This window comes from Henckelia pumila, chromosome 2 (genome assembly GCF_033568475.1).
Source record: "Henckelia pumila isolate YLH828 chromosome 2, ASM3356847v2, whole genome shotgun sequence".
Classification (NCBI taxonomy): Eukaryota; Viridiplantae; Streptophyta; class Magnoliopsida; order Lamiales; family Gesneriaceae; genus Henckelia; species Henckelia pumila.
The window spans coordinates 108,170,856-108,191,018 of NC_133121.1; the positions used below are offsets into that span (position 1 = coordinate 108,170,856).

Here is a 20,163-nt window from a genome sequence, read left to right on the forward strand (position 1 = left end):
TACTCAATATCCAATTGTAATAATGTTTTTTTTTTCTTTTTGATTTATATGATTTTAATTTGTATTATATATAGTTGATTAATTATTTTGAAAAATTGATTCTTTATAATGATTTAGGTATGGTTAAGGAATTTTTAAAGAAGAATATAATGATACATATTGGTTTATATATTCGTTTTAAAATTACAAAATTATGTCTTCACTTTATTTGAAAAAGCTTTTTGATTAAACACACATTTAAGATAATTACGTAATTTCAAATATAATGTGTAATCCAGTGTGTAATCATATTCTATATATGTACATGTAGCATAACCCATTTTTAAATATATATATTATTTATTAATGTTTATGTAATGATTATTATTTTTTATATTCCCCCAATTTCCTTTTTTATTTTTTGTTGAGTTAACATTGACCCGCCTAACTCGCATGACGAGTTAGATTGAGTTGTAATTTTCCCATATATGATCCCCCAGTGTTGTACTTGTCATGTCAAGATCCAAAAAAAAAAAAAACATCGGGTTTCAATTGCAAGTAACTTGTTAGATTAATCAACAACCGACAAGTGGTGGAAAATTACCATTGACAGAAATCGTATTGTAATTGTAGGTTAAAATAAAGAGTCAGTGTTGTCCGCGGTGTCACAACATCAACGACAACACAGTGCAGCGGAAAATAAATAAAAATAAATAACACAAGAAATTAATTTTGCACGAGTATAAAAACTCGTGCGGGTTCCTTAGGGCTAAATATCACTAGTAAACGTAAGATCAGTCTTACAAAGTAATCCTAGTGATTTTACGAAAAATCATTAAATCCTAAATTTTTCAACAAGTTGAGAAATCAAACTTGCATCCTAAAATACAACAGAGTATAAAAGAAATTGGATGCTACTCCCGTAGCCTAAATTGAAGAGACAGAAAATATCTTCAACAACACAGTTCCCACAGTATTGTCTCTGATGTCTTCAACACGAACGGCAACACGGGGACATGCAACAATGATGGTTGCAAAACTTTTTCAGAATCTTCGAATTCTTCTATGTGATTTTCTCTGAAAGCTCTTATGAATTCTCCTCTGAAGTGTACGTTTGTTTGTGCGCAGAAATCCTTTCTTATAGATGAGAGTCCAAGCATGGAAGAATTTCCTTGTAGAGTCCTACACAAATAAGGAAATTAGTCTTTGTTAGGAATAAGACTCTTTTAAATATAATTGATAATATCTTGATAATATATGATAATCAATAATACACAATATTTCCTTATCAAGATAATACTCAATCTAGGTAAATATTTTATCTCAATATTTTCGATAATAGCACATAAATATTTACCCTATCATATCAATTCATATCTTGATAATATTTCATAAATCCTTTCAATTTGATATCAAGATATAATTAAGTTAAATATCTATCCTAAATATATTATCGAGATCATAGAATATTTAACCATATCATATCAAATCTTTTGTCTAAAAGGCAAAATTCAATATTCTAATTAGCACGCTTAAGGAAAAGATTTTCAAGGAATTAATATTCCTTTCAATCTCCCCCTTTTTGCCTTTCTGGACAAAACCAGCACAAACAATTTTAAACATAAACTCCCCCTGAGTTTAAAACACTTCTCCCCCTGAATTGTAAGTCTCCCCCTGAAGGTGTTGTCCCTCGTGTTGGCAACACCAAGGATAACACGAACCTTGACGCTTAGGGATTCTATAATTCATATATCAGAACATAAGAGGGGTAGAAGTAGTTATTCTAGTTAAAGCATATCAGAGCAATTAAGGCACATAACTAGATCAAAACAAAAAGAGATAAAAAATCAAAAAATTAAGGTTAAGATGAGATAAGGAAAAAAATATGGGGTGACACCAATCAATCTAAAATTGATCAGTATCAGATCCCTCCTGATCTTCAGTGTCCTCATCCTCATCGTCCTTAGTCCCAGATGGACCAGCCTCATCTTGTGCATTCTCTCCCCCTTTTTGGTCAGAAATGCCAAATCTTGTACGACAGTCACCTAACAAGGCTCCATAATGATCCAAGTCCTCCTGGGCTTGGGAAACTTCTTTTCAGCATGAGCCATGAGAGCCTGAATGATAGAAACATAAAATTTCCGAGAAGAGGGTGTATGCACAATTTCATCAGTTTCTTCAGTGTTGTCTCCCGTGTTGGCAACACCGGGAACAACATCAGCACCAGTAACAGCAGCAATAGATTCAGACCAAGGAAGGTAAAGGTTTCTCTTCTCTCTTATTAAATCAGCTGCAACCTGCAGATCTTCAGACAGTTCAGAGATACATTCACCAAAATCACAAAGCAAACCTTGAAACTCCAAAATTCCATAGATCAAAGATGGAAAAGGCAGCTTAATGGATTTTAATCTTCCATCTTCAAACTGGAGTATAGTCTTGAATACGAGCTTTGCTAAAAATGAAAGTGCTCTCAGTCCCTATAACAAATGACACAAACGTTTGTGGTCGAGTCACCACGTTGAAGCTTGTAAAAAACATCCAATAACATAAGATAGAGTAAAAGGACGTGAGCTGTGCAACAGAGAGTTGTCCAGGAAACTTTTGAGCAAACCACCGATGAGTAAGCAGTAGCTTCATGAATATTAGGGTGGTTCCCTTCTTCAACATCCGATGTGTCATAAAGAGTATTGATTGTGGCAGGGTTGAACTCAAAAAGCTTTTCTCTCAAATAAAATTCCAGCACTGGTTTCCTGCTGTAGAGCACCACTACAATAAAATAGCTTTTGATCCTTTAAAAATTCAACCAAATTGATCCTTCCATAGGCATCCACATCGATATTTTTCTCATCAATCAGCATCGATTCACATACAAGAGCCACATAACAGTATCTTCTCCATAGTAGAACTTGTGGTAAAAGACAGTAGTCAAATAAAACTCAGTAGCAGCCGTGTTGTCTGTGATGTTGGCAACACCATCAACAACACCAGCATCAACATCAACATCAACATCATCTTCCTCGGAAAACTTGATTCCTCACTAGCTTAAGCATCATAATCATCTTTAAATGTGGAGGAATTATCAGATACATAAGACCTGATTACAGCAAATTATTCAACATCTCTTTATCAAGCTCATCATCGGAAGGTTGAGCAAAAACAACCACAGAATTATCAGCCTTTCCTTGCTTCAGAATGTCCAGAACTTGAGTCAAGGAAGCTTCAGCATCATCATAAAAGACAATTTTCTCAGTAGCAATAGGAGGAACAAAAACATCAAATTCAATCATCGATCGATACTCGGCCAATAAGGCTTCATAGTATACACTGTCTTCCTTCTCCTGACTTATTTTTTTCACTGCATGATCCATCAAAGATTGTACAGCAGCATGAGTGATCTACAGAAAATCAGCTGTGGGAGCAGTGTTGCGCGCAGTGTTGGCAACACGAGGCACAACATCAAATTCAGACCAAGTAGGTCTATTTTTCCTTTCAGCAAAATATGAGCAACCTTCAATTCTTCACCAACCAGAGACACAGACTCATCAATGTCTCGGATAAAGCCATATAATTCAAGAATCCCAAAGATGAGGGATGGAAAAGGCAAATTTGTGGACTTTATCAACCTCCATCAGCAAATTGGAATATGAACTTGAATATCAACTTCACCAACTTGAAAGGATATCAAGTTTCAACTGCAAAAAGTACTAGAGCTTGTACTTGGTTACCACAATAAAGTTGGTTGAAGGAGTCTCGTTCTTCACAACACTAATTGATTTTCAGCAAAACTCCTATCTCTTCATCATCAAAACTGCGACATAGAGCAGTGATAAAAACTGGATCAAACTCTATTCGCCCATGCACAGACATTCTGTCAAACTTGGTAGATTGCTCAGCATCTATACTAGCAGCGAGGTTTGCAAAGAGTTCCAGAAACAAGCTTTTGACTGTTAGGAACAAAGGCAAAGACAGTAGCAAAAAGTGAAAGAGTGGGTGCTCGGTTAGCCAACTTGTGGCTAAGGTCTTTTGTGACTCTATGTATAAACAATCTTTTGTTTAATATAATTTACACTTTTATAATGGCATTGACTTTATCTTTCTTCATAATGTTATATTATGATATACTATTGTTGTTTTGATAAAGACCTTGAATATACTATAGTGTATGTAAGATGTGGTAGCACATGGGGATGGCTATCATGAAACACATCTTATAGTCACTGTATATTCTAAACAGTTCCTAGTCAATTGAGCCGTCCGCAAATAAGGATAAGGATCGCTCGAGATTGAGACTAGCATTTGCGATGCCGAGTACCACGTTTCATTGGTATGGAACATAGAGATGTTCAAAACATGCAAATGGATATTCATATGATGAATGATCGAACTATCCTATTCGAACTTTCCAAGTAGTTATCACTTATCGAGTGGATAAAGTCCGCGGTTTTGATTGTACACCATTAGTCCTTATTACTTGAAACATCATTGAGACTCTATATGCTAGTACTGTACTTTGACTCGTTTACCGACTCTATTGGGGTCATCAGGTGTCGGGATTAGGTACAGTTACGACACATATAGGAGTCGATGCTTTGTTGTCAAGGATTCACCACATACTTGCGAGTGTGGATATCCTATGCGATCTGAGGAGATATTTGTGTGACGAATCTCTGGCCAGAGTACATGATGTGTTTTAGGTTACTTGGTGTTCCTAGTAACACATGCGATGTCACTAATAGATCTCCAAGATGTTATGCATAGTTATCGAATCTCGAACGACTCTCGATGCACCAATGGTTGTTGATTCGATCGGGATATTTGGTTGAAGAGACCGTACTGTACGCTAACCAAAATCTACTGGTTCTTGCAGACACTATCAGTAATACCTAGGGAATCATGGGGCGATGTTGCTAGGCGCTCTTACCATGATTCGATGGATAAGTCGGAAATTGTTGTTCCGAGTCACAAGGAGTTGTGAGCCCACGGCTAGCTGTATTCCTGAACCATTGAGGGTTACACAAGTAATGGATTACTAAAATCCCGTAGAGATAGTTAAATTTAAAGAGTTAAATTTAATGAAAGAGAAGTTGGACTTCTTAATTAAAAGGGAGTGAGATTTCCTAAAATGACATAGGGATTGACATTTTTGGAAATCACTGAATTCGGATTCAGAAAAATTATCTTGACTTTAAAAGATGCAGAAATGGTTTCTGTGCACATTGGTGAAATCAGTTTATCAATCGGAGTCACGATGAATTTTATATTAATTTTTAGAACAACGGGCTTGGCTTGTTGGACTAAGTTATGGATTGTGGGCCCTAAGGAGTTAGAGTCCTAATATAATTATAACTTAATATAGTCTAGAAATTATCTATAAATATGTAAGCAGTGTTCGAAATTCATCAGAGAATTCAGTCTAGAAATTTCGAACACTACATATAATTTTCAAGAGGATTTTCGAAAATTCCTCTGTCCCTTTTGGAGAAAATTCGACTTGTGATTTTGGTGAAAAATTACAAATCGAATTAACAGATCATATCTGTTTATTCTCTACGTAAAACTTCTGATTGATTTCTAGTGCAGTCAATCAGAGGGTTTTTGTGTTTCATTCGTGGACCTAATTCCGGAGTTAGATCGTGACTGTCATTGGTTCCCGGGATTTACAAGAAGAGCAGATTAAATTCTGTTGGAGTCCACAATCAAGCCTTTGCTTGACGAGGTAAAAATTTAACTGTGTTTTATTTTTACTTGAACAAATTTAATCGTAAAAGTTTTGATGCCCATATATGAAATCGTTCCATATAATAAAATAAAATTTTTAAACTTCCGCTGCATCGGGTATCAATTATTAATTGATCTGAACACGTTTTCCAACAAAAAAACCTCGAGTCTTGAACAAATTTAACCAAATTCTGCCTCTTGCAAGCATCCAGATCAATCTTCTTCTCTTCAATGAACTCATGGTTGACATACAGATGTCAATCAACAGTAGAAGCTTCTGAATATAAATTGTGATATAAGGAAAGTGACATGTCACACTCTGCATAAATAGTGTTGCCTCCAGTGTTAGCAACACCATTCACAAAATCATCACCAGCAGAATCTTTAGTATTCGCTTCCTCAAATTCGTCATCCTCAGAGATGAAAGATGAACTACCATAAATATTTGGCCTGTTATCTGCAAGTTTCTGTTGCATATCTGCATCAGGTTCTTCCTCAATGACAGCAGAAGTAGGCAAATGTTTGGAAAAACCAAAACAAAAAGACAATCTGATTAGCACAGAAAGCAGATAAGCTTAAGGTTAATCAAAGCGAGAGAATGTAGGAAGACAATTTGATTACTTCAAAGACCAATTAAGCATAAGAACGATCAAATCAATGAGTAATATATGCTTAAAAGAAATTAATTGGTCAGTAAAAGAAATTCAAACAATCAAACAGTCACATTCTGAAAAACTCATCCAGAAACACTTACCAACGAAAATTATTATGGGTAAAACTTTTCAAATCGAGGAAATAAAATCCAACCCAATTATGAAAATAATCCGAGATTGAAAGCAATCAAAAATTCCCATAAATAAATCCACATCGGCTCAACTCCACTAAATCATTGTCAATCACAAAAATTCAATTTTCAGTAGATAGAGTATTTCACCAAATTTGTTCGTTTAGAACGTCAAACCCTGAACAGAAAATATTCACAATTCTGAATGCATATGCATGTCTTATTTTATGCCTAAAACAGAATGTAACATAAAAATAAAATGCAACCACATGCACATGATATGTTCACAAGTGTAGTGTTGCCTCTCACGTTGACAACATCAACAACAACACCATAGTTTTTAAAAAAGTATTTGAAACTTACACACTTGATTACCCTTGATTTCAGAAAATTTTCAGAAGTGGTAGCCTGCACACTAAAAAAACAGTCTTCATTGGACTCAATTAGGTAGCTTTTTCCATTTTCTTCCGATTATTGATAAAGTTTGTACATATGACATTGGTCATCAAACTTTTTTAAAAAGCTGAACACTGAATTTGCGAAACCACCTTTCACATGGGACAAGAACATGGAATACACGTACATCCCTCAACTACTTAGTGGTTTAGTCAGAGTTCCATAAACAAGGGTCAGTGTGTTTAATAAAAATTTTGTTGAAAAACTTGGCATCAGTCGAATCACTGTAACAGAGATTTAAACACTACACATAACAAAGTGTATGCAGAATGCCTAAAATCCTAACAATGCATGACAAAAAAAACAACAGTGTTGTATATGGTGTTGTAACACCGAGGACAACATCAGTAAATGGTTATAATGCACATATGCTGAGAGACCTCCCATGATTGAAGAATCTCTCGAAATATAAAACTTTTGTAAATATAACTGCCAGTTGGTTATTAGTTCCAACAACATCCATTCGGATCATATCATTTTCTACCAAATCTCGAATAACGTGACGCCGAATGTCAATGGGTTTTGTGCGAGAGTGTTGAACTGGGTTTTCTGAAATGTCAATCGCACTCAAATTATCACAATGAAAAATGGGAGGTTGACGAAATCCACAATCCTCTAACGTTTGGTTCATCAAAAAAGGTTGTGTACAAAAAGTTCTATCTCCAAGACAACAACACCCTCCCATAGTGCTTTTACTATCATTAAAATCTCCAGCACAGTCAACACAACCAAAACCAACAAGATTGGTATCCCTAGTATACCACAATCCCAAATCCAATGTACCCGAAACATATTTCAAAATTCTCATAACAACTTTTACATGGGTTACCTTTGGATCAGATTGGTACCTAGCACATAAACATAAACTAAACATGATATCAACATGAATTGCAGTTAAGTACAAAAAACTTCCAATCATGATGTGGTACATGGTGTTGGCAACACCGGCCGCAACACCATTTTACCCAACTTTTCACTAAATCCCATTGGTGTTTTCATACTTTTAGTGTTCTCATTACAGAACATTTTCACCAAAATTTTGAGATACTTGTTTTGGGATAGAAAAATACCATCATGCATTTTCTTAACATCAAAACCAAGAAAATAACTCAACTCAACTACCATGCTTAATTCAAAGATGGAAGACATGCATTCAACAAAATCATCAACATGCTTTTGATCAGAAGAAGCACAAAACATGATGTCATTCACAAAAACTAGGCAAACAGGTATTTCACCTTTGGACTTTTGAATAAAAATGGTTTTATCAAAATTACCTCGTTTGAAGTCTATTTCAAGAAGATATTCAATCAACCTTACCTCGTTTGTGGACATGAAACTCATGCATACTGACCCAATCACCTTGAGATAGTACACTTTGTCCTTCATCCGAGTTTGCATTGTTCCAGAAGCATCTTCAAAAGTCTGTGATGATGGATGGTTCTTCTGTATTTTGCTTGAAATGTCCTTATCATCATTTATCAAAACAACATAATCATTGCTTGGTTGATTATCCTCAATTTCAGTCACTGTTAGACCCGGTGTTGTGCTTGATGTTGCAAAATCAGAGAAAACACTTGAATCTTTCAATGGACTGAAAATTTCCAACAGATCATCTTTAGTAATTTTTCCTTCGATATCTTGGACAGCTTCATACTTACACAGATTTTTCAATGCCTCCAAATTTACATGACACAACTTTTGGTGTCATGAATCAAGATCATTCACTTTCATGTAGTTGCAGACACGTTCCTCTCCAAATTGGTAGTAATCTGCTGATCTTGTACCTATCAAAACACATATGTTAGCATAATCAATAACTTCACAAGTATTTTTATCAAACTTGACATGAAAATCATCATCACACAATTTATTAAAAGATATCAAATTTGAGTTTAGTCCCTTGACATGTAGCACATTGTGAAACTTTGAAAATCCTTCCATGTTCGGTGTTCCTTTGCCAACAATCCTTCCTTTTGCACCACCTCCGTAACTCACTTTACCACGTCTTTGTTCAATACAGTCCATGAGATGTTCTTTCGAACCTGTCATGTGACGTGAGCTTCCACTATGAAAGTACCAGTAACCTGCAAAGTTAGTTTTCAAGGAAGTATAAACATCAAAATAGTGAAAATCAAACTTTGGTACCCAAATTTTCTTTGTTGTGGGTCTGTTTTTGGTGGTGTTGCTCCTGGTGTTGTGCAACACGGGGGGCAACATCAACTTTGACTTCCAATACATGCAGTCATTCCTGATCTTGAAACAAAATGACCTGATGTGATCTGGTTTGAAACAGTAATGACACATAAAATGGTGCTTCCATTGCTTTGGCTTTTGAGGAGGAACACGCTCTTTTGATGAAAAATTCTTGAATGGCGGAGCGACAATGGGTGTGCTAGAAGTATTGCTACCTTCTTTCACAAGCACAGTTGGTTTTGATGATTCTCCAACTTCAAACACTCTGTTAACTAACCCTAGACCAGCCTTACCATTTTTACCCATTATAAAATCAAGCTTAGATGTACTTGAATTAAACTTAGCAAGATTTAGAGTTACCTTTTCAAGCTCCCCCTTATCCTTGCAGAATTCAAGATTTTTCTTACCTAAAATCACTTCAAGCTTGGCCATGTCAGACTTCAAATAATAATTTTCTTTAGAGAGAGTTGTGTTCAACTTGTTCTGTTTGATCCGATCAGCATACAACTCCTCATAAAGATTCTGTACACACTTTAGAGTTATATCATCAGTGACAGCTTCCTGATCACCAAAATTACCAAGAGTAGATGTATTCAAGCAAACTGATTTTTCACTGGTGTTGCGACTTGGTGTTGCAACACCGGAGGCAACACCCAGTGGGTTGACTTGAAAACATCTCTTTTCTTTCAACAATGCAGCCAGGGAGGTATGATCTTCTTCATCATTCTGTTCTTGATCTCTGTCAGAGTCATCATCACTCAAGAACATAGCCATACCTTTGTGGAATCGATTTGCACATTCAATTGCGTAGTGTCCATATCCATTGCATTCCCTGCATTGTACATAATCAAAATTCTTAGTATTAGATTCATAATTAACAACATACCTTGGTCGAGATGGTTCTCGAGTAGGTGACACCCTCAACAGATTTTTAGGAGCAAGAAAACTAGGGTACTTAGATTGTTGTCCAAATTTCTGTTTGTCTTTTCTCTTCAAATAATCTTCAAACTTCTGGGTGATCAAAGAAATTGAATCTTCACATAAATATGACGTATTGACTTCCGGTGGTCGGAATCTGACGTCAACAACCGGCACGTCCATGATAAACCTACAAAACAAAAATAACCAGAATCTCTCTTAGTAAAGTCAAGAGTTGGCTCTGATACCACTTAACAGAAATCGTATTGTAATTGTAGGTTAAAATAAAGAGTCAGTGTTGTCCGCGGTGTCACAACATCAACGACAACACAGTGCAGCGGAAAATAAATAAAAATAAATAACACAAGAAATTAATTTTGCACGAGTATAAAAACTCGTGCGGGTGCCTTAGGGCTAAATATCACTAGTAAATGTAAGATCAGTCTTACAAAGTAATCCTAGTGATTTTACGAAAAATCATTAAATCCTAAATTTCTCAACAAGTTGAGAAATCAAACTTGCATCCTAAAATACAACAGAGTATAAAAGAAATTGGATGCAACTCCCGTAGCCTAAATTGAAGAGACAGAAAATATCTTCAACAACACAGTTTCCACAGTGTTGTCTCTGATGTCTTCAACACGAACAGCGACACGGGGACATGCAACAACGATGGTTGCAAAACTTCTTCAGAATCTTCGAATTCTTCTATGTGATTTTCTCTGAAAGCTCTTATGAATTCTCCTCTGAAGTGTACGTTTGTTTGTGCGCAGAAATCCTTTCTTATAGATGAGAGTCCAAGCATGGAAGGATTTCCTTGTAGAGTCCTACACAAATAAGGAAATTAGTCTTTGTTAGGAATAAGACTCTTTTAAATATAATTGATAATATCTTGATAATATATGATAATCAATAATACACAATATTTTCTTATCAAGATAATACTCAATCTAGGTAAATATTTTATCTCAATATTTTCGATAATAGCACATAAATATTTACCCTATCATATCAATTCATATCTTGATAATATTTCATAAATCCTTTCAATTCGATATCAAGATATAATTAAGTTAAATATCTATCCTAAATATATTATCGAGATCATAGAATATTTAACCATATCATATCAAATCTTTTGTCGCAAAATTCAATATTCTAATTAGCACGCTTACAAGGAATTAATATTCCTTTCAACCATGATATACTTGTAGAATATATATGTGCCACCCCATGCATGCACGCATCTTAATTCCCATTTTCATGGACATGATTTTCCTTCTCTTACTAATATTTTTAATTCCCATATGCTTTTTGCTGCGATTCTAAGTTTCCTCTTAGCATGCATTTCGTTCTGGATTGGCTACAGCCATGCATGCTTAAAACTTGAATGATTACTGCATGTAATGCTTTCGCGAACCTCTTGCGCCAACTGTTTCAGATCATCTATCTGCCATGATAAAAAGAAAAAAGCTCAGCCAAGACATACCAAAATGATGGAAATTAGTTAACTAAAATATGTATTGTGAGAGCATGTATGATGCATCCATAAGTATATATTTAGGAATTAATCCTTGCCATAGTAACCCCAAGAAGTCCCATGCATTGATTTTATTTGCATGATAATTAAAAATGTAAATTTTTTATAATTGTTGTGTTCTGTCAAGCACACCTGATCAGTAGCTGCAGGCCCCATTTGACAAAATGATCTTTTTGCCAATTTAATTCCGAAGCAAACAGGAAATAAATGGATATATGTTGACAAAATTAATGATCTTTTCAAGGCTTGAGCATAACTTATGCATGCATTCTTTCCCAGACCACAAATTGAAAACGCAAGCTATGTTTTGCATGATAATATATACTGCAAGCTGCATCATCTGCCAATGGAGCTAGCCATCAGAATTGGGAAGATGCCAGGAATTAATTAAAAGTCTGTACAAAGACAATAAAATCCTGTTCGATATATATACATGTTGCGCAACCACAGATGATTTCCCACACACACACACACACACACACACACATATATATATATATATATATATATATATATTATATATATATATATATATATATATATATATAAGATACACTATGGTTCGAATACGTGCAACAGTAATCAATGAACTTAATAAATTGCAGCAAAAAATAATCTACCGTCTAAGTGCAGAAAATATTTTAGCCAATAAACTCTTACAGAAACATTAAACACGGTAACTGAAAAGGATATATAATTAAGATGTTACGTGTATGAATGAAGATATTTTTACATACAACACACATTGGAATGTTGATTCCTATAATCCGAGATATATATATATATATATATATTTAATCAGCTGTCAAACATGATATCCAATTAAAGAGCTAGCATTGTCTCCATCATATTCATGATATCTTTCATGTATCGATGCTGAGGAAGTATCAACATGACTTACTGCCTCCATTTATATATATGAACAAAATATTAAGATAATGAAAATTAAAAAAAAAAAAGAGATTTCCATATAATACAATATCGAAAGATTACAGGTAAAATTTTGAAATATCTTGCCTTAAATGCATATGGAGACAGGAGACTACTATTACATGAATATTATAAATAGTCTTTAACTATTATAAATTGGGTGTATTTTTTTATAGAAATTATTTGTTGAACGTATTTTGTAGATTTTGAATTATATTACTTAAATTGCTTGTGCCTAGAACTTTCACATGACCGGTTCGTAATTGCTTTTGCAAAAATGTACGTTTTTCTTCTATAGAATACATGAAAACCTAGGATGGTTTTACTAAAATCGGAAAAAATACCCGAAATCTCGATCTTTTTCACTTTCCATCTCGAACCCATCCCAACATTTTCCCTACCAACTCAATATTGGGATAGGGAATCGGTAAATAATTTCCGGCCGAAGGAAATCTCGGTCCGATCGAATTATATTAATAATATTATTTTTATCGGGGTTCGGCCCGGTTCAATGTTATACCTTCACTTTTCACTTCTGCGGGCCGCTCTCTTTTGCTCTAAAGAGTGCAGTGTATATGGGAAAAACACTTTCACTCTCGTGATTTCAGAATAATTGAATCACTATGTTCTAGATTATGCAAAATCCATCCTTGTTCGTTGTTCCAGGTAATACATCGTTTTGGAGTTTCTATTTATTGCTTATTTCAGGTTTTTTTTTTTGTTTAATCTCTGGCTCAAATGATCCATGGATGTGTGCATTTTCTATTTCTTGTTTAATTTCTGGAATTGAATCACGATTTCAAAATAATATCTGTTTGTGTTGTTAGGGGTGGTCTCTATTTGTCAAATTTGGTACCGCGTCAACATTTGCAAAGATTGATTTCTGATACTTTGTTCCTTCTTTGGTCGGAAATTGAAATTTTATATCCCTGTATTTCCTTTACGTTTTGGGTTCATTAAATAATAATAATAATCGGCCTCTGATCTTAGTCTCTTACATTTGGGTGCTGAGTTTTAAATAATAACAATAATCACTATTTCATTTATTTTTCAAGAATTTGGGTTTGAGGTCTGCCAGAAAGTGGAATATCCAATATGGATTTCTACGCGTGAATGAGACGTTCGATTTTTTTATGGGTTTGATTGAGCTTTAAGTTGATGCCTTGTTGAGCTGCATTGCAGCTGCTTCTTCATCTGGCTCTCCAACGCCAAATTCTCCTAAGACCTTCTTCAGGTATACGACTTTTCTTCCAGATGTCACTCAAGATTTCATCCACCCATGTTTGGCTGCTATGAAAAATAATCTTTTAAATGACTAGGTTGTTTGATAATATATAGCTATTGGATTTCGAGCATCTTTTAAAAAAAGACGCTTTAGTAATGAAAGAATATGGACAGAATATAATTATATGCAGCAGTAATGTAATGATAATGGGCTAATCACTAATGGCAACATTGCTTTGTTTATTTATACATATGTATATATAGTGTTACCTTAACTATTTTTTAGGTATTCTTAAGAATCGGTCATTTGTCAGTGGTGCTTGGTATATATTTATAGTTTTATGTAATGGTTGCATTTCTAACTGCTCTTTGGTTGGGAAAATGTTTTAGTGTGTTTGGTATGTACTAAGAAAATGTTTTAGTTTTTAATGATTATGAACCAAATAGTTGTTTAATTTATTTGTAATGTACCAAGAAGTTGTTTGAGAGTCTCCATAAATTAGAAAAAAAATATTTATCGGGACGGGATATCGCTACCCAACCCGACGGGATCCCGAACATTCGGGTCCCGACACTTGTCGGGTACAGGATGGAGAGAAAAATAATTTCTCTATGGGAATTGGGTAGGAGGGTTACGGGACGGGTCTCGACCCAATCCCACCCCTAGACTTTAGTGCCCTCCCCCTCTTTTCGTTCATCTTTCTTGATACAGTCGAATATTTTTGTTTTTTTAAGCGTTAAGTTCCAGCAAAAATTATATATCTGCACCCTTTTGAGTTAAATTTGTGTTGAAGAAGCGGGAAAAGTGGAATACTGTTTGGGTATTGGAATGTTCTGTGTTGAACATTTTTGTTGTTTGTAAATGACTGATAGAATTCACGTTGTTCTTGCTTGATTAATTATAAATGATAGTTGTGCTGTGTGAAAAAGTTTTAAGCTTTTATGTCATGGTAATAATGTTCGCGCCTCGAGGCTTGACCCCAATTTTTGGCCTTTGCTTTTGTATTGGAAACATTGTTTTTTGTAGGATTTTTTATTTTTTATGTAATTTTCTGTTGCAGCTTGCAAGGCTAAGGATCCGATCTTAGAGTTCATTTCAAGATTTTGTTTTTAGGACCCTGGTTTTGCCCTACTTTGCTAATAGCAAAGAAGTTAGAGGCGACTTTCTCCCTTGTCTAGTTATTCTCTTGTGCTTGTTTCTGGGATTTTTGCATCAGGAGGTTTGGGTTTTGCATTTAATGATTGGTAATTGCTATTGAAATAATTGTTGCATCCTAAATCGTGAATACAAATTCTATGTTCAACCACCTTACCATTGCACGCTTTCCTTTTGGTTTTTTCCTCTTCTTCTCCGTAACCTGACTCGAATCATCATGGGAAGTTTCATCTCTTCCACTCTGATCCACCAGAGACTCCGTATTCATCAAAACTTGACCCGAATGAATCCAAGAAATACCTGAAAGATTGTCCCTTCGAAGTCCCATTTGAGGGCTGAAAGATTTCTCAGCAGCAACTAAAATGAATTTGTCAAATATCCTATATACACATGTCTCCCTAAAAAACCAAACAAACAACAATTTGTGTTAAACCATTCATAATTCAAATGACAGTCTTTTAACTCCAAAAGTATTATTTGAATTCTTAGATATGTTGTCGTAGTAGAATTTATATCCATTGATTCAAGCACATATATTGACAAGAGATTTATCCGAATGGTTGCATTTTTGCCTGATTGATCCTTCTATGAAGGTATTAGGGTTAGAGAAAATAGAGTTTCAGTTTGAGTCCTGTTGCCACAGATTCATGCAAAATTCCTGTCTGTGATGCGTCACAAAAAGTATAATACTTAATAATGAAATAGCTGAGCTAAAGACTATTAGTATTATATAGGTTATGATAGTTTTCAAATGTGATACCCAAGAACCAAGCCCGAGGGGTCAATGTAAAAGTAATCTATTCATGGTTGAAGAGAATGCATTTGGTTTGAAAAGTCAATCCAAGAAAAAAAATACTTATTTCGTTTTTAAAAAAAATGTTTTTTTTAAAAAAACCCAGCTTTTGGATACAAAAATTATTTTAAAAACATTTAATTGCTTTTTTAAAACTTAGAAATTTTGGTTTTTTGGCTTCTGTGTTTATTTCTATTTAATTAAAAGAAACACTTTTCAACATTTATCCAAAACACTGAAACCCCTTCTGGTTTTTTTTTTTATAAAAAAAAACACTTTAAAAAGCTAGACATATTTAAGTGTTTTTTAAGCTACAACTTTAGTATCCAAACTCATTCTTAAGAGTTAATAGGTTAAATACTTAAATCGTTAGACGAGACATTGATATTTAGTCTCCAAAAATTATTGATTTGAATTGATTGATTTATTATTCAAGTAGCACTCAGAAGATGAATTTATCCATAACTCGTTTGAAGGTAACAGTGAAAAGTTTACTGCACAATCTTGTGGCTTGTTAATTCTTTCACATCTTTTAAGATATTGTAGGGAGCTTACATTCTCAGCTAAATTTTTTTTTCTATAATTCTTTTTTAAGTACCAGTGATAATTTTATCAAACAACCTACTTGCAACATTTGTTTTTATGTTTCTAAATTTTTGTTTCTATATTTCCTTTTTAATTCCCACCTTCCTAACCTTAGTTTAAGGAGCTAAGCCCCTAACCAGAACTTTTAATACAAATCCCTTGAATGTAATGTCAAAAGTTCGCAAAATGCAATCTGACGTGACTTTTTATTGCAGATTTTTTTTTGTTCCAAATCATTCTGCATCAAACAGATACGATGTCCAAAAGCATGTCTTCACCTGCTTCGGTCCTTCAACCATAAGTGGCCAAATCAAAGAAGATATAGAGAAACATGGCGATCAGAAATTTGGCAAATAAATCTCAATACCTAAAAATTCCGTTGGCCAATTATCTTTACTTTTTGCCCCTCTTCTCTCAATCCTACCCCATACTTCATAACACCAGGTAATCTTTTTAACCACTTTTGTCAATGACTCAATATATGTGTTTGAATCAATGGATATAAATTCTACTACGACGTCATATCTAAGAATTCAAATAATACTTTTGGAGTTAAAGAAACTGCTATTTAAAATTATGAACGGTTTAACACTAACTGTTGTTTGTTTGGTTTTTTAGGGAGACATGTGTATACACGATATTTGGCAGATCCATTTTAGTTGCTGCCGAGAAATCTTTCCACTATCAAATGGGACTTCGATGGGACAATCTTTCAGGTGTTTCCTGGATTCATTCGGGTCAAGTTTTGACGACTGCGGAGCCTCTGGTGGATCAGAGTGGAAGAGATGAAACTTCCCATGATGATTCGAGTCAAGTTACGGAGAAGAAGATGAAAAGACCGAAAGGAAAACGAGCAATGGTGAGGTGGTTGAAGTTTTTTAGGTATAAGAAGAAGAAAGACTATGAAAGGATGACCTCAGAAGAAAAGGTTTTATACAAATTAACAAAGGTAGAAACTTTTTTTTTTTTTTTTGAATAACAAAGGTAGAAACTTTTAGTCCACTGATTTAGTTACTTTATGTGGTTTCATTACTTTTGAATGTTAAATCTATATTTTTCATTGAAGACTCAAGTTTATTTACGTGCAGTCTTTTTTATATGAAGGTTCATTATTTGCGATCTTGAAGTCTTAACATTCTGAATTCGTTTTGATGAACACAACTATGAGTTCTGCCTCATGAAAACATTCTTAAATGTTTCTGTTTTTCCTGCATAGATGAACACATAGAAGTAAAATGGCACGTCTATGCTTCACCGAGTGTTCTTCACCCGGTGGATCTTGGCTCTAAATGTGTGGGTCCCATGCCCAATGAAGGGCAATGCTGCATCGGGTGAAGAACACCTGGTGTAGCATAGTCATCATAGAACCTGTGAAGTAAAAGTATGATCGACGAACACTTGCATCATCGAAACTAATAGGAAAGAAATGATTTCTGCCTGCTACCTAAGAAGTAATGGAACTAAGTTAAGTATGGATTGACATTTCTCTGTTCTCCGCATGGTTAATTTGCATGGCGCACATTTTACCTGTGTCAGCTGCTTTGTTGTCCATGAGGATACATAACTGAAACAGCAACTGATTTCAAATTTGTTGTCGGGTCCGTTTGTGTTGTTTCACCAAGGCTAAGAGAAAAGAGGAAAGATTGCTCGAAGCTCTTGATAAAATTGAACCCAAGGAGTCATCAGAAACTACACATGACCCAGAAATATTAACCCCTGAAGAGCACTTCTACTATTTGAAGATGGGTGAGAAATGCAAGAATTATGTCCCAGTTGGAAGACGTGGAATCTATCAGGGTGTGATATTGAACATGCACTTGCATTGGAAAAAGCACCAAACACTGAAAGTTATAGTGAAGACATTTTCTCCAGAAGAGGTGAAGGAGATTGCTGTCGAGTTAGCAAGACTGAGTGGTGGCATTGTGCTCGATATCCAAGAAGAGAACATTATTATTATGTACAGGGGAAAGAACTACTCTCAGCCACCAACGGAGATAATGTCTCCGAGGACAACTCTCTCCAGAAAAAAGGTTTGTCATTTTTTGCCGTTGCTCTATGATGTTGGTTCATTAGCATCCGTAATTAAAAAACTAATGCGCCTATTTTTCCTATTTTCTTAAGTTCAGGCCTTGGATAAATCCAAATATAGGGATGCACTGAGAGCAGTAAAAAGATACATACCAAAACTTGAGCAGGATTTAGAGCTCCTTCAATCGCAGGCGGAAAGGAAAACATGTGAAAAGCAATTAGTTGGTGTTTGTAATGTTGATTCTGGTGGTGATTCTGAGGGGTCAAACAGACTGAAAGAATTGTTAGCTCAAAATGGCGAAGTCACTGGCGATTATGTATCAATGATTGGATCTGGCATGGGTTCAGAATCCGAATCACTGTCAGATCTTTTCGAGACAGACACTGATGATGAGGATGAGGAAAAAGAAGAAAAACCTCTATACCTGGACAAGTTTGAAAAGTTTACAGCACGTACTACTAGTGGAGAGGAAAATTTTGAATACCATCTGCACCAAGTATCTTCCAATTCTCCTCAAGAGAAACAAAATGGAAAAGATGCAGAATTGTCGGATCTTGATGAGGTTGACAGATTAGTTTTACGAGCTGCCTCACTTTTGAAGAAAAAGAGGAACTAGTTAGACGCAGAGTCAAGAAGGCTTAATTATAACCCAGTTGGCTTCGTCTCATGGACGGTGATAAGATGATGATTGGTGCTACCATTTAAGGTGCTATCATTAGTTTGGAAATCGGGTTAGGTATTGTTTGGGATTGCTTCCAAACACTATCTTAATTCCTTTTGTGAAATGCGGAAATCTGTTGAGGTGCAGTTCTCAGTCATTCTATATGAGGAGAAAATGGAGGTACATACCATGTTCTATGGGATCTGTTCAGAAGAAAGTTAAGTAGCTAACCATTCTTGCTTATCCCAAACTCTTTATTTGGTCTATCTTCTGAGAAAGTTGGTTACACGTCTCTACCAAGTTGAAGCCTTAATTCATAATTTATCGATATTTGAGGCAGAGATGAATCAAATGAAGGAGGTAAATAGTGATATGCACCATACCAGCGAGTGAACAACGGCAATCGCCCCTCTCAACTACTATTAGAGAATTTTTTACAAAATTTTTACAGATTAGCTAATTGAGGGGCTCGTTCTCGTGGTCTACGGCGATTCTTGAGGTGTAGAAGGTGAATACTTGAATTGATGCTTAACAAATCTGGATGTGCAGAAACGTGAGAGGATTCATATCTTGATCCAGTTTCCAAGTTGTGGCACATGCATACAGTACACAGATGAAAGATAGGTCTATAAAGGCTATTGAAACTTCTATCTTTCTTTAAATTGTTTAACAATTATGTCCATTGTGTCGTTAGTTTGAATTTTTACGCGAGTGAGAGGTCGGGTTATGAGGAGGGGTACAAAGTATTTCGTTAATATGATATTTTTCGGAAATGCTTTTTACATGAAATAATAAATTGAGTTTATGCTTGTGTTTAGAATAAAATTATATATATATATATAAATTTTTCGCTGCCCAACTCGTTCCTGACTATTAAAATCCGGTACCGTGTTTTAGTGATACGAAAAATTAAAAAAAAAAAAAAAAACTAAAACCCAGTACCGAGTTTTGGTGATCAAGAACGAGATGAGCAGGAATGGTTGGGCAGTTGAAAATTATTTTATATATATATATATATATATAGATATATATTATATGAGACATGGAACCCGCAGTTGCGTACTGGGTAAACTACAGATTAATACAATAGATTGTAAATCATGCTAGTCCATTAAATGACATCGGACAAGCTTTGTGCGATAGACTAATTCAATAAAGTGTTAGTAAGAGAATCAAATACCTGATCACTGACTA

At 34.9% G+C, this 20,163-nt stretch overlaps 1 protein-coding gene across 3 annotated transcripts; it reads left to right on the top strand.

Moving 5' to 3' along the window:
- Positions 1-12,898: 12,898 nt before the first annotated feature.
- Positions 12,899-19,088, top strand: LOC140882889 (uncharacterized CRM domain-containing protein At3g25440, chloroplastic-like). Of its 3 annotated transcripts, XM_073289129.1 has the most exons (7): positions 12,899-13,187; positions 13,577-13,755; positions 14,807-14,965; positions 16,495-16,723; positions 16,898-17,228; positions 17,902-18,309; positions 18,406-19,088. In XM_073289129.1, the coding sequence occupies exons 4-7, from the start codon at positions 16,611-16,613 to the stop codon at positions 18,922-18,924; spliced, it is 1,371 nt and encodes a 456-aa protein (XP_073145230.1). In that variant the 5' UTR covers positions 12,899-13,187; positions 13,577-13,755; positions 14,807-14,965; positions 16,495-16,610; the 3' UTR covers positions 18,925-19,088. The 3 variants fall into 3 exon arrangements, with proteins under 3 accessions (XP_073145230.1, XP_073145229.1, XP_073145231.1); XM_073289128.1 differs by lacking the exon at positions 14,807-14,965; XM_073289130.1 differs by lacking the exons at positions 13,577-13,755; positions 14,807-14,965.
- The last annotated feature ends 1,075 nt before the right edge of the window (positions 19,089-20,163 follow it).

Coding starts and splice junctions, on each gene's coding strand:
- LOC140882889 (XM_073289129.1), top strand. CDS start 16,611: ATGGCGATCAGAAATTTGGCAAATAAATCTCAATACCTAAAAATTCCG. Junction 17,229..17,901: donor TTTTATACAAATTAACAAAG/GTAGAAACTTTT, acceptor TGTTTCACCAAG/GCTAAGAGAAAAGAGGAAAG. Junction 18,310..18,405: donor CAACTCTCTCCAGAAAAAAG/GTTTGTCATTTT, acceptor TCTTAAGTTCAG/GCCTTGGATAAATCCAAATA.